The sequence below is a fragment of the Urocampus carinirostris genome, chromosome 2 (genome assembly GCF_059441175.1).
Source record: "Urocampus carinirostris isolate Australia breed hairy pipefish chromosome 2, RoL_Ucar_1.0, whole genome shotgun sequence".
Lineage (NCBI taxonomy): Eukaryota > Metazoa > Chordata > Actinopteri > Syngnathiformes > Syngnathidae > Urocampus > Urocampus carinirostris.
Genome location: NC_142350.1, coordinates 25,463,677 through 25,487,775, shown reverse-complemented (window position 1 = coordinate 25,487,775; position 24,099 = coordinate 25,463,677). Strand labels below are relative to the sequence as shown.

Here is a 24,099-nt window from a genome sequence, read left to right as displayed (position 1 = left end):
CATTCTGTTGATTTTCTCTACCGCTACCTTAAATTGAATTGATTGTCATTGATGATGTCAAACATTGTATGCAACTGGATAAGACATGGCACTCCAGGGTAAACAAAGGCTTTAGAGAGAGAAAAAGAAGAGTGTCAGAAGAAATAGGCTGAACTATTTACTAAGTAGTGCTTAGAGACTGGCCTAATAATCATAGTGCAATGAAAAAATGATCTGCGTTTATCTGCGTTTATATAACGCTTTTCAAGTCAATGATTTCCCAAAGCGCTTTACAATGTGCTACACATTTCCCAATAGCGGCCTTGCAGCCATGTAAGGCGCTAACCTGCTTATTGGGGGTATTAGGGGTTCAGTGTCTGACCCAAGGACACTTCGACATGTAACACGGACGAGCCGGGATTCGAACTGGGATCCCTTGATCCCAAGACGAGCGCTCTACCTCCTGAGCTACTGCCGCCAAAAATAGCGGATCAATGAAAAGTAGTCCAATAAGAATGAAGTGGCAAGATATACAGGTTTGTGTGCTTGTTTAGGGTGGTGATGGCCCTGAGGAAGAAACTGGTAAGAATCTCGGAATAAATGCAGCCCAGTTTTCAAAGGAGTTGTTCCTGCCAAATGACTTCATAACTATGATATCCAAAACATATTTCCAAATACTATAAATCTGACAGAAACATCCAACCTTAGCCTTCCCAACAATCGCCCTCTTTTGGCTGATTGTTATATATGACAAACTATGGGATAAAAAAAAAAAAGTATTGTTTTGTAGTCGTACTGCAAAGGAGGTGCTCAAATGACGTCTTTGTTTAAAGTAGAACGTTCTGTTTATTCCACAATTTTGTTATTTATTTTTTTGATCTATATATGGCGGTATTTTTTTAGTTCTGGAATTCTTTTTGATACAACTAAATATCTGAACGCGTATCTATGTACTGTATACAGACGCACACACACACACACACACACACACACACACAAACACACACATATACTGCATCTATATATATATATATATATATATATATATATATATATATATATATATATATATATATATATATATATATATATATATATATATATATATATATATATATATATATATATATATATATATATATATATATATATATATATGTGATATATGTTTTTTTGTTTGAGGAAATACCTCAAAAATACTTCTACACTAACACTACAAAATACCCTTACAGTAATATTCTTGGACAAAAATATTTCAACAGAAATACTACAGTAATAAAACAAAATTCTACAAGGAAATACTAGAAAAAAAAACCTCCAAAAATACTCGAGTAATACTTCAAAAATACTATTGAAATCCAACTACAGTAATTCTAGTCAATATCAAATTTAGTGCTTAAAACAGAGAACCAAGGTATTATTTTTCTTTCATCTACAAAGAAATATAAAGAATTTTAACTATTTTATTAAATGAAAAGATGGAATGGGTCTCCAAGCTTGGGCCCCAGGCAAAAATGCTTAGCCCCCGTGGCATTGGCCTGCCCTCCAGGCCTGCCTTATTGTGTCCTCAGGTAACTGAGTAGAGTATGTGAGGACGTTGCGTGTCACTTGAGGGCCCAGGTTAAGAGAGATTTGCGTCCACAAACTTAACACCAGTAGCTTTGAACCCCTAACAGCACACTGCAGCTGATCAAAAGGGAATTGAACCGTGCAAAGACTTGCCCAAGAGCAAACGCGCCAACTTGACGCAGTACAGGCACCGTTGCAGACGAGGGCTCTCACACGAAGGCTTTGAATTCAGTTCAAAGACTCGACAATGTTAGAAACCAGCAATAGTCTGCATTTTTAAAGACGAAAAAGGGAAAATATTCACATTTTACTTCTGAATCCGACATGACGATCAAGTGGGAAAAAACAAAGAGGTAAGTCTTTCATTACTTGTACTTTTACTTTCCACAAGAACTATTTTCACAGTTTGGTGCGTTCGTTTAGGGTTGTGATGGCCCTGTCTAAGGAAGAAGCTGTCTCTCTACCTGTTTAATTTATTATCACAATCAAACGTTTCATGCACTAATTCCATTATTTCAAATCCAAACAAAGAGCCCAAAATAGCAATGTCATGGTTCAATGACTATATCAACATGAATTCTCGTTTTTTTCTCTCTTTGAACTCTTTATTACAAGTGTCTAATCTCATTGCATGCAACGTGTAACAACATTGATATCAATGACAATAAAGACAATTCTATTCTATTCAAGTATTAGCAGTAGAACTGCAAGCAACATTGATTTTCCTTTACGTTACCTGATATAAACCTATAAAACATGAAATGATGATTTAAATGTCATTTTAAATTTGAACTAAATTTGAAAGTCCTACTCCTTTGTGTGTTTTGCAATTGTAATCAAATTTACACTTGACACAATCTTTAATTTATTGCATCTATATTTATTTTGGCGCTGTTCTTGTTCCAAAACAATCTTCTATAAAATGTGTAAATTTTATAGCTGATAAGATTGACAATGGATTCAAACTATTCTAGAGGGATGTACTGCTTGCAATTTATGATTTTGAAATATATCAAAATAAACGTTTATTGTCAATCTTATTATAAAATTCAAAGGTATTTAAATCACTTGCATCGCCTCTAAATGTGAAGTTAAAGAGTACAATTTAAAACTAATATCAGTAAACGTTTTGCTATCTTTATATCACTTATCTTCCCCACGCCATTTTTATTTATTATCATTATTATTTTCTTTCTTTCTTTTGTTTAGTTTACTTTTTTCATGTAATTTGTGTGTTAGAATTATATTAAAAAAAACAAGAAATACAATTAGGAAAATGTATACTTAACAGAAAAAAACTCAATTGCTCGACCATAACATTTATATTTCCCATAAACATATTCAGGCTAAGCAGCATTGGATTAAATTGGGGTGGATCAAATCGAAAATAATCTCATCAAATTCAAACAATTCTGATTCAAAAATATATTGATTTATGAAATTAGTACTATGCACATAACATACATATTTACCAATCCCGACTGTCAACATCCATTTTGTATTTCTTTATATTTTCAAATTCAGATCTCACACACAAAAGTGTTTTATTCATATTAATTTTAATTCTTGAATTACAATTATAAAAGTAATATTTAACTGAATGATTCCCCATGCTGTTAATAATAAACAATGTTAATAATAAAACAACGAACATATTTAAGACATAAAATGAACCTGGAGTGAATCGAACAACACTAGAAAAGAAAAACAAATAAGATTCAAATCTTGGCTATCTAAATCAATTTTTTTTAAAACAGTTTCTGATCCTTACCAGTAATCACTTATTATCTTCAATTTATGATGAAAAAGATTTATATTGTCATAATTTTACTTAGTGCCTTGTTCATAAAATATGGTAAACAATAAAGTAGCATATATATATATATATATATATATATATATATATATATATATATATATAAGTGCATCTATATTTATTTATGCACTAATTCCCGAATGAGGCTTCTTCAACGTATTTGTGTGTACAAGGCAGAGTTTTTGGTAGCCATTTCAGACACCAGATTGCTTGCTGGAGTATTGAGATATATATATATATATATATATATATATATATATATATATATATATATATATATATATATATATATATATATATATATATATATATATATATATATATCGATGTATTTATATATTTACAACATAGTACTTAAGAGACTAGCCTAAATTATGATGATATTGCAATGTTCGTAAATGAAAAAGATTAGTACCCCCGAATGAGGCTTCTTCAACGTATTTGTGTGTACAAGGCAGAGTTTTTGGTAGCCATTTCAGACACCAGATTGCTTGCTGGAGTATTGATAGATTGTCCTGTCTGCCCAACACTTAAGCGTAGACGACAGACATTTCAAGTGCAAACAAGATTAGTGTATTTCAAGGACATCACCTCATTGAAAAGTTCAAGTACTATCAAAGCCTTCTTTAAACTCAGATTTGCCTCAAAGAGCCCGACTGATAACAGCTGCTCAGGCTTCATTAAGGAGCCTTTTTTTGCATGGGATTGCCATCATCTTCACATTAATTCGAACACATTTTGTCACTAGCAAAGTCACATTTAGAATTACTGTATCCTACATCAGATTGACAACAGGCATAACAAACTCTGTTTGGCCCTTGGAGCCGATCCAGACTTCGGTGTTTTCAGCTAGGCCTCATCACTAAAACAATGTTAACTCCATATTTTGGGCTTTGATTTTCACTCTTATGCTTTATCATTTGTAGCATATCCCTATATATCAGAATCACAGATGAAAAAAATAAATTTTATTTTTAAGCATATTTAACAATGGAAAAAAAATGTTTGGCATTCAATGTGTTAACTTGTTTATTTGGACAGTTGAGTGAATGCAGCTTTACATCTGAACCAACACGCCACAAACATCACAGGCATAAACAAGCTCAAGTGGAAGCTATAAATTAAAATATGTCTGCCCCATATTTATCTGAATAGAAATAAAAAAGAAATATAAAAAAAGAGTCTTAGCAGTAAACGGGTACATAACATCAAATCAAACTACTAGGCTGGGCCCACTGAAGCTGAAAAAAACCCTGCACAATATTGTCTTTAACATGAAACCAGACTGGACATCACCTCTTTTACACCTTTACTGTAATGGGAAGGGGCATTTGGTTTGTATTTATTAAATAAATCATAACTTTTGATCAAACTCAGGAAGGGATTTATTTAGTTTTGACATAATCGAACAAACTGGATTAAAACAGGCTGGATCCAGCCGCAAGCTGTATGTTTGACATGCTTGGATTACATTATTGCAGGAGTATAATGTCAATTTGTGATGTACCAAAATCCAAATTTTGTTTTCTATTTTTACACTGAATGACTACAAAAGGCACAATATAATATGATAAACAGATAACTGGCATATAACCCGCTGGCAGTGTTAGGCATGTTACTAAGAACCAGTAATTAAATAAAGTTACTAGTTCTCTCATTTAAAAAAGTAATTCAGTAGAGCTTTACTCTGAAAGTAACCAGTTGAGAATTACCGTACATACTCGCATAGAAGCCAAGCCACTAAAACTGCTTTAAAAAAACGGCATCAAAAAAGAAATAGACGAAAATGTGTACACCGGAAGCAGTAAAGCCTTCATATTCCTTGAGAGCTTGCAAATCAACACTTAGTTAAGACACTCCATATCCAATTTGTCTTTGGGCCTCAAACCATTCCAAAACCTCCTTCTCCATTCCTGGAAAGAGTCCAAGATGGCTTTTTTTTCTCCGGGCTTGGTATACTTCAGGACGAACAGACTGAATGTCACACACAAAGTACGTTTTTACAAATTAAACGGCTGAACTTGTCACATTTTCAGAGGGGGGCCCAAATGCAGGAATGTCAAAATGGAGGTTCGCAAAACAAAGGACGGCATTTGTTATTAAACAACTAAAATAGATTCCGAACCAGAAACAAATACCTAACTTGGCATGGTAACAGAAGACAGAAAGGAAATGGCAAATGCTGTGACCCGACCCCGTGTGCTGTCCCAACAGTCATTATAAAGAGTCAGTGTTATCACCATTAGGTGTGCCGAGAATGAGTGCAGGTGTGCCCAGTTCCACACCTGGTTGGCGCCCTCTGGTGGAGGTGGCGTGCTGGATCCTGACAGAACCAAACGTCCATAGTCCAGCTAGTTGCTACCAAAGAAGAAAAAGTAGTGGGAAACTAAAAACTTGTGAGAAACATGTTGTTAAGAGCCTGGCATGCTCCCATTTCAAGAGCATGCTTCGTCTCCTTCCTTCTGCTGTGCGAAATTAAAAATGAGCAACTGCGTCATGTGCAACCTCCCACCGATAAAAGCTATATTGGCAAGGCTAACCTCTTTATAGGTTTTGTAAGGTGAATAAGCAAAACATGTGCAGTTGTTTTAGCTAGTTATATGGCTACTTTTTTTAGTTTTGTACATAGATTTTTTTTTACATTTTTAGCTATCTAGTTAGCTTGTTATTTTTTTGCATGATGTGTATCTAACATTTTAACTTTATTGCTGATGCTCAAGTTCAATTTTGGCATCCTATTTAGCTAGCTATCTAGCTTTTTCTTTACCTTTCTATACAGCTATTTTGTTGGCTTTTTACTCTTTTAGCTAGGTAACTAGCTTCCTTTTAGTTTTTTACCTGTTTACCTTTCTAGCTAACTATCAAGCTACATTATTAGCTATTAGCAAGCCATCTAGCTAGGTTTCTGTTTTAGAAATTTGCTTTGCTTTAATCAGTAACAATAGTAGCTTGACGTTTCAAAAAGATCGGAGACCACTGGCTAAAAGACAAAGAAATGCACTTATTCAAATAACTGCTTAAATAGAGGTTGATTTTTTGTATTCCTTAAGCACACAGGTGGTAGGGTACCCATTTCCTGTGGTGTGTCTTGGGCAAGTACACCCGGTCTCGAATTAGGGACCTTTCGCATGTTAGGTCAATGTGCTAACCACTGCAGTGCGGCAACATTTAAATAGAGTTACATACACTTTGATTTGAAGCTATTCCCGCCACTTATGAGCAATGTACGTGACATGTCGTTTTTGTTTGTTTACTTAGACAAGAATCTGGTTGGCAGTGCTAATGTGAAGGACCAATCGACACACCGCAGTCTGTTTGAATGGTCCAATGACATCATTAATCCAGCAAAGTGATCATTTGGTTTACTAGTTATCAGCTTCTCTGGACACCATGTTACACCAAAATTGTTAAAACGTCATATGGTCAGATATAACGAAATTGTGAATATGCTTAATTGCTGTTAAAATTGTCGAGAAAAATTGTTCAAACCTCACATTGTTTATTTGCTGTTAAAAGTGTCAATAAAATTGTTCAAACCAAAAAAAGCAGCTGTCTGACTTCCCTGCAAGGGTATGCACCCATCTCTCAACGCTTTGCTACCCTAAAGTCTCGGAGTTCTTGGGCCACCAGAACTTTTATAACTTTCCAGATTTTCCAAATAGGTCATAATCATGACATGACCATTGAGCAAAGCCTTGGGTCGAGAAGCTCCCAAGGATGAGTGGAATGGTCCAAAGAGAGGGCCCAGGATTTCATTTGGGAGGGTTTTAAAGGAGACATAAGAAGTGGTCAGTCTCAATGTATATCACCGTTCTAGAGCCCCGTTTACATCACCATCAACCATCATGAGTTTGAACCTGTCACCAAACGAAAAGCTTTCATATTAGAAAAGGGGTCAGAACCAGAACTCATGACAAGGATAGCTCAAACCATAGGCGGACTAGCCAGACTTAACCTCATCTGGGGAAACAAGAAGATAGCAGTCACATCGAAGATCAGACTCCTGCAAGCGCTGGTTACTTCCAAGGAGAGATGGACTCTCACAGCAAAACTGGAAAGGAAAATCCAGGCCATGGAGATGCCTGCTACATAAAACTTGTAAGCATCAGCTATATAGCTCATGTGAAAAACCAAACCATTAGAGGAAACCTACCTGACCCTACTAGCAACGGAAATTGCAGTGGTATGGTCATGTCACAAGATCATCAGGACTAGAATAGAATTACAATAGAATAGAATAGAACACCTTTATTGTCATTGATAACAACGTATGGAACAGTGTTTGGAACGATATTAGGAAATATGATAAATATGATGGGCACATTTTCCACCGATAAGAGTAGTTTTTTGTTTCTTTTTTTGTCAAAGATGCTCAAGTGGAGGAAATAATAATTAAATGTGGATAGATCAACAATAAAGAATGAGAAACATTTCTTCTAACAATGATACGCTCTTTGTGCATCAGTCCTAAAACGTAAGGATGATTTTGACAAAGGCTCCCCCTCCCCCAAAAAAAACACTTCCTCTTCGCATAAAAACTATTGCTAAAATGTCTCTCTTTGTGAAATTATTTCTTTCTTCAACACCCATCCCTGTACGGAGCAAAATTGTTGCTTTGAGAAAGTGTTCAGTAAATGTCTTAATAGCTGTAATTTTCAATTTGTGTAACGATTGATGACCATTTCCCCGACAGTATATAGCATAGGTGCAATGCGAAAGGTTTTAATCTGTAACATCTTCGCAGTCTGTGTCACATCACGGATTTGCGGAGTGTGAGATTAAGACTCTACGTCCTCATAAATCTCTACGTCCCAATTCAGATGAGTGCTGGCGGGCGGACACTTCCTCGCTCCAACTTTTTACCCTAACCTTTAGCTTCTTAGCTTCTCTTCTTTCGAACTGATTGATTTGAACTTTTGTTGTCCTTTTGAATCAGGAGCTTTCGGACTTTCTTTCCTGATTTGATATTTTGCAGCTGTGGATTTTCTAGGATGAATTACTGCATACCTGAGATTTATGAAATGTCCCAATGTGGGGAATACCCCAGTGAGGGTGCTGCTGGAAACTGTGTGTATGCTGGTCAGGAAGCAGAATATGGAGCCTGTGAAGTCCAAGCTCTTCACCACCCACCGTGCCTGGAGCAGGTTTGGCCATCAAACCACCACTACAATTGTTTTTATGCTCACCAACCTGCTGCCTTTAAAAGTGATATTTGCAATATGGAAATCCCTCTGAATCATTTTCATCATCACCTGGAATATTCGCCCGAGATCAGATCCAATTTCTCGCATGCGCCATGGATGCAAGGACCACAGAGGAAAGGTAAAGATACCTGGATGAAGGTCTTTGCTGTTTTGCTTTTTCGTCTCGTATTCAAAATAATTGCGCGGTTAATTACGGGTGACTCTTTGATCGATGATGTCTGGGATTTCTGATTTAAATCCGAGCATAAATCCAAGTCCCGGCGTCATGCAGCAGCTATTGATTCGATTATTATTGATTGGATGTGGAGGCGACAGAAGGTTCCTGCGAGATAATCAATGTTTTCCCCACCCCTGCAATTCTCTGCAAACAAAAATTGTCTCTTTATTCCATGCTACAAAATATAAATAGGATCCCAAAATTTGCTGGCCTGGCTTTCCATACTCGTTTAACTACAATATGGTCTTGGTCCCCATCTCTGAAATGAGTCCTCCGAAGTTCACCGCCCACCACCACATTCATAGTACTTGGCACTTTGTTCGAAGCTGAAGCCTCCAAAAACGTGCAATTAGAACTATACACAGGGTAGGATATCGGGATCATACTAATACTTTATTCCTGCAGTCCAAATGATTAAAATTAGATAATCTAGTAAAACTTTTCACTTCAAAACTGCTATTTAATGTCAACAAAAACGTAGTGCCAGAAAATATCCAAAAGTTATTCACTCGGAAAGAGGAAAGTTATAACTTAAGGGGCTGTAGTAAATTCAAAATCCCAAAGGTGAGAACCACCAGGAAAAGTATGTGTGTGTCTGTGTGTGGAGTAAAACTTTGGAACCATTTACAAGACGAGGTCAAAAAAAATGTCCAAATATTCACCTGTTCAAATCCATATACAAAAAAAACAATATTGGCAGAATACAGAGATGAAGAAAATGGGGTATGAGTGATACTAGAGATTGGAAAAACTGCGTTTACAACTACAGTTAACCTTGTTGTTATTGTAACTATTATTATATCATAACTTTTATTATTACTATTGTTGTTATTATCATTGGTGTCGCAGTGATGTTTGGTGACTAGTGGCATTATGACTTTGAGGGATAGGTACTACGATGATTAGTGTATAAAATATGTGACCATTGTTATTATTATAATTATTGATATCCGACCTATGTAAAATGTATATCCGTGAGATTTTGTTATATTTAGACACAAAAGGGGAGCTATCTGTAAAATGTAATTAATAGGGAAGATGAAGGGGTAGCGAAAATAAGCATCTGCTTCTTACTACACCTTTTCGAATATGTTAGGTTAACATTATTTTGTTGTTGAGTAATTGTTTTTGTCCTGTTTTTATTTAAAATGTTTGAAATAAAGCTTTCATTCATTAATTCAAGAGCATCTCAAACTCTGGTAATTTTGCTTTCCTGTATATATTCTTGTTTCTCCAAATAACAGGAATGTTTAATACTTATTTAGTGTATCCGAGACAAAATGATTTACACTGTAAAACAATGACAACAACTTTTTAAATTACGTTTTAAAGTATTTGCATGTACTGTAATTGATTTGTCAACATTGTTCCATTCCGTTTTTCTGCTGTCACTTTACAGGCGGAAATTCTCATACCATACTTTTTAAGAAACTTAAGAAAATGTGAAAGTTACTTGATGTTTTCCCAAATGTATTGAAAATGCAGAAGACTAGAATAGAATAGAATAGAATATACCTTACACGTTTTTAATCAAATAAATTACTGGAACAATTATTCCTTTGTTTCTTTATTTTACGTGCCGCTCTCCAGTTATTACTGTAGTCGTAGGGTGGTTATTGCACAGCCCTATGGTGCAGAGGTTCAGGATTCAAGTCCAGCGACCACATTCCAAAAACATGCATCTCAGGTTAATTGGTCGGTCCAAATTGTCCCCGTGAATGAGCGAGTGAGTTGTCTGTCTCTGTGTGCCCTGCGACTGGCTGGCGACCAGTTCAGGGTGTCCCCTGCCCACTGCCCGACAATAGCTGAGATGGGCTCCAGCACCCCCGCGACCCTACTGAGGATGAACGGTGCAGATAATAGATGGATGGATGAATCAAGCCTGCAAAAAAGGCAAAAATAAAGAAACTTCTTTTTGAAAAGGCAACGAGGATTTGAGAACAATTGCTTACGCCTACATTCTTTTCCCCACACGCACTGCCGAGATATTGAATTTGAGACTAAAATTAATTTTAAAACATTACTCCCAGCCCTTTTGCCAAATTAACCCAATGCATTCTCCAACTTTACCGTATACAAAAATAAACAAATAGCAACTCTTTTGTTTTTCTACAGGGTATATACCAAGTTACCTGGACAAAGATGAGTTATGTGTAGTGTGTGGAGACAACGCAACAGGTTATCATTATCGCTGTATTACCTGCGAAGGCTGCAAGGTAACAACGAGCATATGCTTAACGGATCGTAGACATATTTGTAGAAAATCTCTGAGATGTTGTCATCTGCTTTCTAGGGCTTCTTCAGGCGGACAATCCAGAAAAATCTCAGTCAAACCTATTCTTGCAAGTACCAAAGCAAATGTGCCATTGACAAAGTGACCAGAAACCAGTGCCAAGATTGTCGCTTCAAGAGGTGCATTGCGGTCGGAATGGCTACAGACTGTAAGTGGCCCTTAAATGCAGATATATACATACATACACTTTCTTTCAAAAGTTTGGGGTCACTTGGGAAATGTTATGTTCCGTAAAGTAATTCCGAATGCAGAAACACGTGTCAGATTATTCAGTCCTTAATGGGAAGAAGGAAGCAACAAAAGATGCTCCATAGAGGAGAAAAATGGAAAAACTGGTAACAAAAACACAGTCCATAAAATGGGAGGGCTGGAATAAATACAAATCCTACTAAAAAGCAGCAAGGGGTTTCTAGAGTGCAGCCCAGGTGGGTTCCAACAATTAGTGTCTGTCAATGTTGCCATTAAATACTACCAGTCCTAGTTGTGCCCAATTAGGCAATCAGTTCCATGGAACCTCACAGAAATGTCCTTCTTTTTGAAGGAAAAACACTGCTTTTTCAATGAAGATGACATGAAACTCAGCAGAAATTCACTCCCTGCATATTTAATATGTTAGATGATTATTTTAGCTGCAAATGTCTGCTTTTTATTGCGGTATCTAGATAGCTGTATTTAAGCCCATTTCGAGCAAACAGATAACAAGAATCCTACCAGTACACTGTGTTTGCTATTTGCGTTAGAAGGCTAACGGATGATTAAAAAAAGCCTTGTCCAATGATGTTAGCACAGCTGAAAACAGTTTAGCTGCTTAGAGAAGCTATAAAACCCATCACCCTTTGAGCTAGTCTAGTATCTGGTGCATTATACTTGTGGCTGTGATTACTTTTTCACAATGGCCAGAAAAGTAAAGGCTTTGTGCGAAACCTAACATTCTTGTTCGAAGAAATAAAGGCTATTCCATGTGAGATATTGACAAGTAACTGAAGGGATCCTACAACAGTGTGTACTACTCCCTTCGGAGAACAGAACAAACAGCCTCTTGACCAGACCTCGGTGCTTCGGTCTTAGAGGGCTGCCTGTTTTTTGAGGTTTCTCTGATCCAATACAGTTGATTCCGATCAAACAAGATGATCATCTCTATGGCCTGAAAAGAGAACCCTCCAAAATCAAGCGGGACACGTGGCCCTCGAGGTCCTTAGTGACCAGGTGAGTCGAAAGAGAAATGGGAGGTACAGCCATGTAAGAGGACAAGTACATTAGAGTCTTTAGTTTGAGAAATAGATACCTAGTAAGTTAAAAACAGTGTTAACTTCTACGGTGAAGAGAGGCGACTTCGAGACGCTGAGTGACATAGGAAAAGCCACATCTGAGACTGGCCGACAAAAGGAAGACATTCATATTACAAAAAGAATACAGCAATTAGAGTACTCATTTTCTAAATAAAAAGATGTATTTTTCTTGGAAAAGACAAAATTGTGTGGATGAGCCCAAACTTTTGAACGATAGTCTATTTATCGACTTCAATTGTCTGATTTTGTTTTACTCAATGGCCACAACCCCCGAAACCTAAAAACCCCCGAAGTGGTCCTAGATGAGCACAAGAGGCTGGCCAAGCGCAAGCTGATTGAAGAAAATCGCGAGCGTCGGCGGAAGGAAGAACTACATAAAACGCTTTTGGATCCACAGGAGCCAACCCAGGAGGAGTGGGACCTCATTCGTATGATTACTGAGGCCCATAGGGCCACAAATGCCCTAGGGAATCACTTCAATCACAAAAGAAATTTCTTGGTAAGAGTTTTCCCTTCGTTTTGTTCGCATTTTTAAACCAGTTTTCCACAGAACATCCCTAACCCCCAATGCCCCTAATCAGTCAATAGTAACTATAGTGGCTAGGGCTGCAACAACTAATCGACAATATCGATTAAAATCGATTATTGGACACATTGGCTACTGGTTAAATCATCAATTTCTTGCGTCACATGATTTATGAGGCGCAAAGTACGTTAAATCAATGCAAATGAGAGTGACGCTGAGAGTTGTAGTACAACTTTGATGCGACAGAGAGTGCCAAGACTGTTTCTATATAAAGGTTTTTTTACATATTTTAAAAATCTTTTTTGATTGAACATTGCATCATTGGCACATACATTTCAACTCTATAGTGTTTGAATGTTTATCATGAAACAACGTTAACAATCTGCAAAAGTACAGAGAAAAAAGAATTAAGTTAATACAATAAATAGAGCAAAAAGAAAAAATATAATAATGACATGTTCAACTCTACTCAAGGGGAGGATTTTTTAGGCATATTGTGGGTTTACATTTTAGATACATTTATTTGTGGACAAAAAAAGGGCTATGCATAAATTGAAAGGTATTGCTTTCTCTTTTTGTTTTGTATGATAAGTCATAATATAATATGTTTTTGTATAAGGTGCTAGGAAAAGAGTGTCTTACATATTTGCAGGTGTATAGCATTGATTTTTATGTATTTTTGTTTACTGTCAAATTCATTGATAAACACCTGGATTTTTTATTGTTTTATAGTATAGAATATGCTGCTGTTTTTCTTCTCTGTCCAAAATGTCAATATTTGAATAAAGAGTAGAAAATTGAATATGTCTTTAGGAAATCCGATTCATGAATTAATTGAAAAAAATGACAGATTCCTTGATTCATTGACTATAATAACATATATATTACAGAAGGTGTCTCTGAATATGAATATGGGGTGTTGATCACAGGTGAGATTGGGCCTAAAATAAATCCAGCCCGACCCGACCCTGGGCCGCTGGTTTTCAGGGCCGACCCAGCCCAAGACCGACCAATTCACTTAGTCTGCAGAGCCAAGCCCGAAGCAAACCTAAAATTTATATTTTTGTGAGGACTCGGGAGGAGGAGAGCTGATTTATGATAACAAATTATAGACGGTATTTTGTAACAAATTTGAAGTTAAACTTTCATATTTCAGTGTCTGACGGGGTTAAATCAACACACAGGTTTCCAACCTTTTTAAAGCTGAGAACTACTTTTAGTTACCAATTAGCGCAAAGTGCACTCAGTTTCGAAAATAACAACTTATCATGTCCTTACTATGTTGTTACTATGTTGTTACTATGTTATTACCAGGTTAATTGTTGCCAAACTCTGTCAACCTCTAAAAATATCATTTTACTAGAAAATCACAGTGACCAAGCACTGCGGAGGTTTTTTTCAGACAATTTCCGTAGGCACCCCAGCTGTCCTTACGGGGCACTCTGGTGCTCATGTTTGAGACCCCAGCATTAACTTCAATGGTGGATTTTTTTAGGCTGAAGAGAAAATGTGAAGGTCGTCTGTCATTTTGACGGGTTGAAAATTGGACTATAGACCACAAAAGCAGTGCGTCCTTAAGAATCTAGTGTTGCACCTTAAGAGTAAGAGACACGGAGAGACAAAGAAGAACAATGACAGGTGGATCATTTTTAAAAAGGCAGCGAAAGAGAAGCTTTGTCTGGTCCTGTCCGACCCGAACGTAATGATTGACATCTGAGTTTTACCAAAGAAACACATTTAAAACTTGTTTTCATCCATTTTCACTAGGAGTGTTTCTTTTTTTTTTTTTAATTCAAACACTCACACACCTGCTGGTTATCTTACAGGCCGAGGAAACGATGCTTCTTAATGAAATAACGTGTAATTTATTCTACACCTCTGAGCAGAGGGCAGCGGCGACCAAAGAAACAAAGGTAGTATGCAATGTCAATATAGTCTTAAATGACTTTTCCTCACATCATATTTGGATTTTTCTTTTCTTTTCAGCTTCAAAATACTGCTAATCCATCCGCGTTAAATACCCTCCAAGAAAACAAAGTGGATTTAGAAGCATTCAGACAATTTACAAAAATCATCACACCCGCTATAACGCGAGTGGTGGACTTTGCCAAAAAACTGCCAATGTTTTGTGAGGTATGTGCAATCACACAACAGACAAGAGCGATCTTTAAGGTTTTTTTAGAATACTGTAAAAAAGGCCAGTTATCATTGTATTGTATTGACTATTACATCATTGTCGCTAATGGCCGATCATGTTGCTATTCTTTGATTTCCACACTCCTTAAGGCTGATTTGTTTTTTCTAACCTTGAGGAAGGCTTTAGGATGGCATGGAATTCTCTTATCTGAAGGCTTCTCTCTCGGCTCTCCTTGCAACTTCAAAATCCAATGTCGGGTTCTCTCTATCTACTAAAGTTAAAAGTTGACAATACTCAAAGTACTGAAAGGTAGTGAAAGACCTGAAAACAGCTGTAACCTCCTCAATAATAACAATAATAATGATACATTGTATTTCCAAGGGCCTTTCAGGACACCCAAGGTCACTTTATAGTTGAAAGGAGCGGTGTGTGTGAGGCATATGGTCAAGAAAAGGCAAGTCTGAAGAGGTGAGATTTGAGTCTGGATGTGAAGATGGACAGCGTCGGAGAATTTTGGAGGTCAGGCGGCAATAAGTTCCAGAGCTGGGGGGCAGAGCTGCTCCCCATGGAGCTGAGGCGGGCAGGGGGTGTAGTGAGACGGAGGTAGGAAGGTGATCTGAGGGTGCGGGATGGCGTGGCAATGTATAGGAGGTCGGAGAGATAGGGAGGCGCATGGTTATGAATGGCCATGTAGGTGTAGAGCAGGATTTTGTAGTTGATTCTATGGTAGATTTTGAGCCAGTGGAGTTGCTTGAGGGCAGGGGTGATGTGATGGTGAGAGGCGGTTCTGGTGATGATGCGTGCAGCAGTTATGGAAGAGCTGAAGTTTATGGAGGGACTTTTGAGGTAAGCCGAAGAGGAGGGAGTTGCAGTCATCGAGGCGTGTGGTTTCAAGGCTATGGACGAGGATGGCTGTTGTGTGTTGGGTGAGGTAGGGACGGAGACGGTTGATGGAGTACAGGTGGAAGTAGGCTGACCGGGTGATGTTATTTATATAGAGAGTAAAAGGAGAGTGTGCTATTAAACATAAAGAAAATATTGAAACTACTGAAAGGCAGTGAAAGTATTGAAAGGTACGGTACTAAGAATAAATATGGAATCTTGGTGAAAGCCCTATACTTTTCTTTCTGCCAGCTTCCACGCGAAGACCAAATCATCTTGCTGAAAGGCTGCTGCATGGAGGTCATGTCGTTGCGCGCCGCCGTTCGCTACGATCCCCAGAAGCAGACGCTCAAGCTTAACGGAGAAATGGCGCTCACACGAGATCAACTTCAAAATGGAGCCTTGGCCATGGTTTCGGACGCCATTTTTGACCTCGCTGCTTCGCTATCCTCCTTTAACTTGGACGACTCCGAAGTGGCTCTTTTACAAGCCGTTATTCTACTTTCATCAGGTGAGCACACAAAGTTCGAACGTTTGCGTCCATCGTTCAAAAATATTTAAACGGTGGGATATTTTATCTACTTCCTGGTTTATGAATGAGTAGAACAAAGGGAAAACATATTTCCCTCTGTCTGGAGTTTGCATGTTCTTAAGCCTGTTTTCTCCGGTTTCCTCTCACATCCTAAAACACTGCATGACAGGAGCTTCATTGTGGAAATGATATGCAGGACTTCCGCTTTCCAAAGGCACGGTGTACGTCTTTGTGCATGAGAAGGCCATGTTGTACGCTATCTCAGCTAAAATTGTATTGTTTTTTGAAATATAAGGCAAATTGCCAACTCATGGTCAAATACACTAGCAGTCAAAAATGTATGGCTCGCGGGCCATATATACCTCGTTTTCATGAGTACATAAAAAATGTTACATGAGGAAATTCCTCTGTAGCATCCAAAATCTGGTCTAGTCAATATAGGATTTGGTGTACACAGAGCCAAAGCTACTCTACTAACAGGTCCAGTATTTATAGGACACAATTTTAACTACAGTTTGCAGTCAAGATGTGGCACCAGCTGACCCTGTTTTGGCTGTACACCCCTTAAGAATCCATTATACGGAAGCTCATTAAATAATCCATGTTCACTCTTGAGACACTTAAGGATTAAAAAACCCGCTCAACCAACTGTAAATACCCACAAGAGCCACCCAAGCACATGGAGCAATTTGATTGGGTGAGCGGTAGAGGGTGGACGTAGCAATGCACACAGCGCACTTCTTTGCCCAGCACCGTCTGCACTAAGGGTAAATAGGTCAGTATGCAGTATTTTGTGACATTTTTACAAAGGAACTCTGCTTGCACCTTGTGATGTAACCGTTATTTACAAAAAAATGAAGGTCAAAATGAGCCCAATCGATCTCAAGTAACTATGGGGGGAAGAAGAGTTTAAAGTGGTATATTTGTTGATATCGGACAAAGTCATTATTCTTATTTCATAAATTGTATCCAGTCATCTAACATAACACAGAGAAATAACATGCATTGAAAAGTTAGCTTTTGCCTGGCGGTTTTGCTGAATTTTGACTTAAAATGTATGGTGGGTCTCTCTCTCTCTCTCTCTCAATTAAAAAAAAACCCATATATCATATATATATATTTAAAAGGTTCTCAACCCTTGAGATACACCAAAGAGTTGTTTTCCTCGTCGTTCTTTTTTTGTGTTCAATTCTATCCGAGAATTTTATAACGACATGAAAATCCAACAATTAATCTATTCCATGTCCCCCCCCCCAGATCGTCCTGGATTAGGTAACGTGGAGCGGATTGAACAGTGCCAAGAGGAATTCTTGCTGGCTTTTGAACACTATATTAAGCAGCGCAAACACAAAGTTGCTCATTTTTGGCCAAAGTTGCTGATGAAGGTGACGGATCTGCGAATGATCGGCGCTTGCCACGCCAACCCCTTTCTGCACATGAAAGTTGAATGTCCAACGGACTTCTTCTCTCCTCTTTTCTTGGAGCTCATCGATTGAGCACAAAAGTCAATGGGTACACTGGCGTTAGCTCTTGCGCTAGGTAGGATTTGCAGGAGGCTATTGTCACTTTTCTTTGGAATTGATCTGTTTTTCTTTTCATCCATTTTTCCTCTCTTTTAAATGTAGGGAAATGTAATCAAAATTCTCGTATCTGTTCTTTTTTTGCTATGGATACTCTGATAGTACCAAGGGTCAAGATACCCCACTTATTGTACCATAGGTTGCATCATTGTTGATTCAAAGGCTTAAAAAAACATGTTTTTCGCAACATCAACAACAAAGTTCAGCAAACAAGAATTAAATATCACAAACACAAAAGCAGAAAAAACAAATGTAGCAAATATTGGGGTTAAGGCACTATTTGTATAGGTAATCCGAAGATTATTTCAAATTGAACCGTTAGGTATTTCGATTCTGCTCGTCTTTTAGTAGCTCCAGTGGCAATACGGCTGCATGTAACGATTATTTTCATAATCTTTGAAACGGTTGATTGTTTTCGATGAATAGCATTTATTAAAAACATTTTTAATTTCCTCCGATTTATTCTAATATTGAAGTTTTGGACAGATATAAAAAATCCAATTGTCAATGAACTTGACAGTAAACAAAATACATTCAAATATACCGGTATGTAAGATACTCTTTTCCTTCCACCTTATCCAAAGATCATATATTATATTTGGACTTATCACACAAAAAAGAGCAATACATTTAATGTGTAGCAGTTTTTTTTAGTTTACAAAGAAACATGTAAAAAATGAAAGCCGACTTTTCAAAATTCTGTCAACAAATTTGTTTTCTTGGTTAAGCCTTGGAATATAATCACCCCAATATCAAAATGATATAGAATATGCTTAAGAATCTGACCCTTGTGTAAACGTGTTATTATCAGTATTTTCTTTATTTTCTGATTGATTTTTCTGTGTACTTTGCACCACTTTCTGTTCCCTTGAAAATTGTTAACTTCTTTTCACAGTCAAACACAACAACGTTGAAACTTTGATGCCAATTTTGTTTAGAAAGGAGAAAAAAAACTAGATTACATTTTTTATAAAAAGGGTCTTGATTCCCTCTGCCGGATAAAAGTGGTACTACAGCCCTGAACTTTAGACCGAGACCCAATCCATTTCTACATTGATAGAACGTCCTTAGTGGCTCATACATCACGTGATACAACAAATGGACGGTCTAATTTTGTTGCCAACGCTTCTAATAATCAATTCTACTGATAAGTTGTTGCAATCCCAATCAGTTTTTAAAAAAATATTTTAATAACTTCAGAATCAGTCATAGTATTAACGTGTCATTTTTGGTTCTTGAACCTTTCTAGCGATTCGTTTTAATGGACACACATGCAAGGAGCCAATGATATTGGATCCATGTGCAAGCATTAATTGGATTTACAAGCGTTTTTCAAAAAACTATGGCTCATAACCCACTGAGAATTTTTTCTAAAAAGAAGTCAATGTTTTCTAGACCCAGCAAAATTACACACCATGGTCCATTCTTGCACATTTTCAAGTTCTTGAGAATCAAGTGAGTAGACAAATTTACACTTGAAGAAAATGACTCCTAATCTCGAATCATCTACAACTGGATCCAGTTATTGTATTCAACCATTTGACAAAATGAATTCCTTTTCAGGTTGGTCTAATGTAGACTCCCCCATGGCTCAAACGTTGCAACTGCTGTGCTCTCAAGGCACACTTCAAAAAGACTTCTAAAATTGTGTAAAAATGCAATCCTAGCACCACTTTAATTAAGTTTAATTTATAAAAGACGCATTCATCGACGGTGTTTTTATCAATTGAGGTCTCCATGGTTCCAGGGGTGATAAAAATAGTTTGGTAAAGAAAATAATGTTGCTGTAATTTTAGATATTTCTTTGAATACATTTTTTTTTAATGTTTAGTAGAAGAATAAAATCCTGTCACGTGCTCAACTTAATGCTTTGTACTTGGCTGGCTCAGTGTATGACGGATGAAAATCATTAAAAACCTTGCCTCAAAAGTGCTTCGCTCTCTTGCTTTTTATTGAGCATGGAAACATTAACACTTTGCTACTGATTAATCCTCCTATTAGTGTACTTTTCTCCCATTAGGTTTAGTTATTTCAGAACTATGCTTAGTTTTTTTTCTTTAGTTTGATGTTAAGGAAATGTTTGTTGGTAGAAATTTTTTTTTTTTTTTTTTTTAATGGTGATTTCAAGGCCACATTATCCTAACGCAGGGGAAAACTCGTGCAATAATGTTCATATGAAACAAGCCAGGCCGTTTCCAAAGGAAAGGTACTTTATTTTTTTGCGAAAAAGCCGGCGAGTGACGAGCTTTAGCGGTAACGGTGGAGCTGCAGAGTGTTGCGTCTCTTCCAGGCGGCACGGCGAGATCCTCCGATGGTCTGGTGGAAACTGTGGCCCTTGCCCAGGCCGCGGCTCTTCTTTCCAGCAGAGGTGAGGCCGCGCATCTCTCTGTGCTTGTGCACGGCCTTTGTGATCCATTGGGTGTCCGGGTTGCGCCTGATTGTCTTATGGAAGGGATCGATCAAAATCACCTCAAAGAACTTGTAGGTGGAATCTTCGCCCACCCAGTACGAGTTCAACACCCTCAGGGCACCGCAGTGACGACCGGCACGGCCCTGCAGCGGCAAACGAAAATCATGAGTGGACTCTCAAAATCACAATTGTTTATTTCCCTTCCGGATAAAGTGAACCACAACCCCCTGCACTCTGTCGGTGTATATGCACTCGAAATGCAATTGTTGCTAGGCCCGGGCAATATGATAAATTGTTATGGCAAAACATTTCTCATCAGTTGATTTAAAAAATTATCACATCCGTTTTTCCTTTGAGATTTTAAGTCTAATTTAGACCCTCGGGTGAAAGTTGACAAGCTTATGCTTGTTTAACCGATCTTCAATTTCAGAACAAAGACACGCAGTAAAACTATGACACAGCATTTCCCAAATGTAAGGAACATTAACCATCACCTTCTCAGGGGGAGGTATACAGATAGCGTCTTGCTAGCTGGCTCACTCATAGGGACCAGTGCTTGTTGACGTCTGCCAGCACGTATGGGAGCCCAATGGCTTTTCCTCTCATGTATTCTAGCAGGAACTACTCTTAATTGCGAAATAAGTTTGTGGTGTGGCCCGCCTTGTTCCACAAAGTTGGCAGCGCACATGGCTGTTTTTTTAATCATTCAAACGTGTAAGTAGCCAAAATGGCTCCAAACAATATAAGATAGGGCCTCCCTTGTCGACGACTTTCAGCATGCTTTAAGTGGCTCTGCTGTATATTATCCTGTGTCTGTTGATTGCTCAATTTGACCATCTTATCTTGTAGCCCTTTTGCGTTTCCTTTGTATGAGCCAATATTCCTGCGAAATGATTGCCTGGTCCTCATCACTTTGTTTTCCTCCTGGATTTTAGTCTGGAACTTGAGTTTTCATTGCATTAACGCCCCTTATTTTCTCCGGTGGTAGTTTGTTTGATTATTGACTTTTATCCAACGTTTTTGTCATAGCAAAAATGACATAAGAATCATTCATATCGCCCAGGCCAACTGGCAGTAAGCCAGCGCATTTAGTGACACCCTGACTGCCGGCTGACAGTCGTTCAATTAGAATCAATTGCACACAAAGACAAGAAAAATAATAACTTTGGATTAGATAAGTTAGTTGGTCGTACCTCTGCCGTGGCCTGTAAACTGCGAGCGAATTTGAGCTGGTTAACACCGTGGTGCACTGGCTTTCCATAAGTGGCACCTTTGGGGACTGGACGTTTACGACCACCACGGCGCACACGGACACGGTAGATGACATATCCTGTTGAAGTAAAATGCAGAGTGTAAGAGCCTGCAACATCCATCAAAAGTGCAAACAAAATCACGCTGGTTCCCAGTACTCTCAACACAGATTCTGTAAGACAATCAAATTTTAACAAAATCTGTTTTTAACGATCGCTGGTCCAGTCATTATCAGGTGAAAGTGTCAACATAGTTCCCTGCGTTAAGCTAAAACCTATATACGGCTCATCGGCATTGAAAGGCAGAGAGCCATGATTAATAATAAAAAAAGGCTGTGAAGAAGTCATGATGACTCCATTTAAGGATGGATATAAATAAAATAAATAAAGTATATTTCTTAACACGTTTCACAAACATGTCATGCTTAGGCTTGTAGGGGTCCATAACACATGACTGTTAGGTAATGTGCATAGGATCACGTTAATATGTACCATTGAAGCCCTCCGTACAGCTAATGTTGCTGTTCCATAGTGAAGGGGTTGGCACATTAGCCTAAGACGCAAAAGGTGAACAGTTCGAGGCCAGGTGGAAACATGTTGGCCTGGAAAAGGATGAGAACCACAAGGTTGTACGACACACCACCAGAAATGGTGCCTTTAAGACCATAGTGGTTGAAGCAACCAACCAGACTATTACATTGGAGGGAATAGTTCTTTTAGGAAGTGTGCATGAACAGATAAAGTTCAAAAGCGGAAACATCATCCCTCCACCGTTTTGACTTGATTTAAAGTTTTAAGATCACTCAATTGGACGTTATTTAATTGATTCAGAACCGTTCATGTCTTAACCACGCCTACGATGTGAAGTGGTTAGTTGGTGTCGAATTCACAGATCAAAAGTTATCAATGGCAGTCTAAATTTCACAACATTGCAAGTTACCTTGTTTGGCCTTGTAGCCAAGCCTGCGGGCTTTGTCGGGTCTGGTTGGTCTCGGTGCCCGGTGGAGGTTAGACAGTTGGCGGTACTGCCAGCAGCGTACACGGAGCAAGAAGCGCATCACATCCGACTGCTTTTTGCGCCATAACTCTTGCATATAGCGATATGCCCCCATGCTTAATTATCTGCAAACAATTCAGGAATAAAAGCAACTGCATGTTATGACATTATTTAAATAACTCAACGAAAGCCATGAACATACAGTCGATATGTCGTCCTTCATATTTATACCAGCTCCCGTAATATATAATATGAAAAGGTCTCGAGGACACCGTTTTGACACATTGGTCAAATTAAGCAGGAGATAGCGTTGTCAAACGTACGGCTGATTATAAAAAAAACAGTATACAAAACAAATGGCTTGGGACCGAACATGATAGTTTTATTCTCAGAGGAACGCATAATACGAGTGCCAAGGCAGCTAGCATCGAAAAAACTAGGATTAAGTCAAGAAAATAATTTTAAATCAATAAATACTCTTTCCTTCTCATTGGTAATTAGTACATGCACACAGAACTTAGAATTAATTGGAAATATGCAGCCGTAAAAGCCAAGATGTTGTTAGATGGTGGTTAAAAGTACGGCATGATTTGCTACTTACATGATGGCGTAGAAGCCAGAAAGAGAGCGAGATACTACCCAGCATGCAATTTAGGAAACGCCAGTGGCGTATATCCTTGTATTTACGGGTCGGATCAGCTTCAGTACCGCCATCTATCGAATGGAGTGTACTACAACAGAAAACTCGAGACCCCCGAAAACCAGGAGAATTAAATATATATATATATATATATATATATATATATATATATATATATATATATATATATATATATATATATATATATATATATATATATATATATGTAACGGGTGTAATAATAACTTTTATTTTATTGAAATTCCTGCTAAAATATGTGTATAGTTTTTGGTAAATGTCCTGCAATGCTGAGTCCAACAGTGCCATCTGCTGGTATGGGGTGGGGTTTGGTTTTGGCTTCTAACATGTGACCAGGAGGCGGGGTTTTGTCAGTTTAACCAGAGTACTACAAAGGTAAGACATATCTTTTGGTGCTCCACAAAATAAGTTAATTTTAAACATTATAACCCCAGCTGACAAATCTCTCACCATGCATAGTAATGTGATTGATATTGTCAAGCTGTTTTGATTTATTTTCGTTTTGTTTCTGTTTTACTAAATATTAATTCCCCTTGTAGAGATCAAAGAGATCAAACCCAGCAGAAAAAGCTAATGTTGTGACTCATCCATTTGCAGGTAAATTGTACCCATTTTTATACTCATTATTGTTTTTATTCCTATTTTTTCATATACATTAAAAAAGGATGATGTTGGTTAAAATTCAGAGTAAAGAAAAACATGTTGAATTCATTGTAAACGTTAAAAATCCACTATACGA

At 37.8% G+C, this 24,099-nt stretch overlaps 2 protein-coding genes across 3 annotated transcripts; one reads left to right on the top strand and one right to left on the bottom strand.

The window, feature by feature from the left end:
* Positions 1-1,615: 1,615 nt before the first annotated feature.
* LOC148371494 (thyroid hormone receptor beta-like) lies at positions 1,616-19,940 on the top strand. Its single transcript, XM_088326025.1, has 9 exons — positions 1,616-1,901; positions 8,355-8,686; positions 10,901-11,001; positions 11,079-11,226; positions 12,661-12,866; positions 14,720-14,806; positions 14,880-15,026; positions 16,165-16,423; positions 17,702-19,940. Exons 1-9 carry the CDS (start codon positions 1,873-1,875, stop codon positions 17,938-17,940), a joined length of 1,548 nt encoding a protein of 515 aa, XP_088182151.1. The 5' UTR covers positions 1,616-1,872; the 3' UTR covers positions 17,941-19,940.
* Positions 19,941-20,216: 276 nt separating this feature from the next.
* rpl15 (ribosomal protein L15) lies at positions 20,217-23,413 on the bottom strand. 2 transcript variants are annotated; one of them, XM_088326027.1, is made up of 4 exons: positions 23,283-23,413; positions 22,625-22,806; positions 21,628-21,764; positions 20,217-20,577 (listed from the first exon to the last, which is right to left on the bottom strand). In XM_088326027.1, the coding sequence occupies exons 2-4, from the start codon at positions 22,794-22,796 to the stop codon at positions 20,272-20,274; spliced, it is 615 nt and encodes a 204-aa protein (XP_088182153.1). In that variant the 5' UTR covers positions 22,797-22,806; positions 23,283-23,413; the 3' UTR covers positions 20,217-20,271. The 2 variants fall into 2 exon arrangements, with proteins under 2 accessions (XP_088182153.1, XP_088182154.1); XM_088326028.1 differs by lacking the exon at positions 23,283-23,413 and adding an exon at positions 22,884-23,255.
* Positions 23,414-24,099: the final 686 nt, after the last annotated feature.

Bases quoted from the DNA above. Each gene is read 5' to 3' on its own strand.
- LOC148371494 (XM_088326025.1), top strand. From the start codon at position 1,873: ATGACGATCAAGTGGGAAAAAACAAAGAG. The intron at 11,002-11,078 runs GTAACAACGAGC...TCTGCTTTCTAG, and splicing joins TTACCTGCGAAGGCTGCAAG to GGCTTCTTCAGGCGGACAAT. The intron at 11,227-12,660 runs GTAAGTGGCCCT...AAACCCCCGAAG, and splicing joins GGTCGGAATGGCTACAGACT to TGGTCCTAGATGAGCACAAG.
- rpl15 (XM_088326027.1), bottom strand. From the start codon at position 22,796: ATGGGGGCATATCGCTATATGCAAGAGTTATGGCGCAAAAAGCAGTCG. The intron at 21,765-22,624 runs GTAACTTGCAAT...TTACTTCAACAG, and splicing joins TGGCTACAAGGCCAAACAAG to GATATGTCATCTACCGTGTC. The intron at 20,578-21,627 runs GTACGACCAACT...TTGCCGCTGCAG, and splicing joins GTTTACAGGCCACGGCAGAG to GGCCGTGCCGGTCGTCACTG.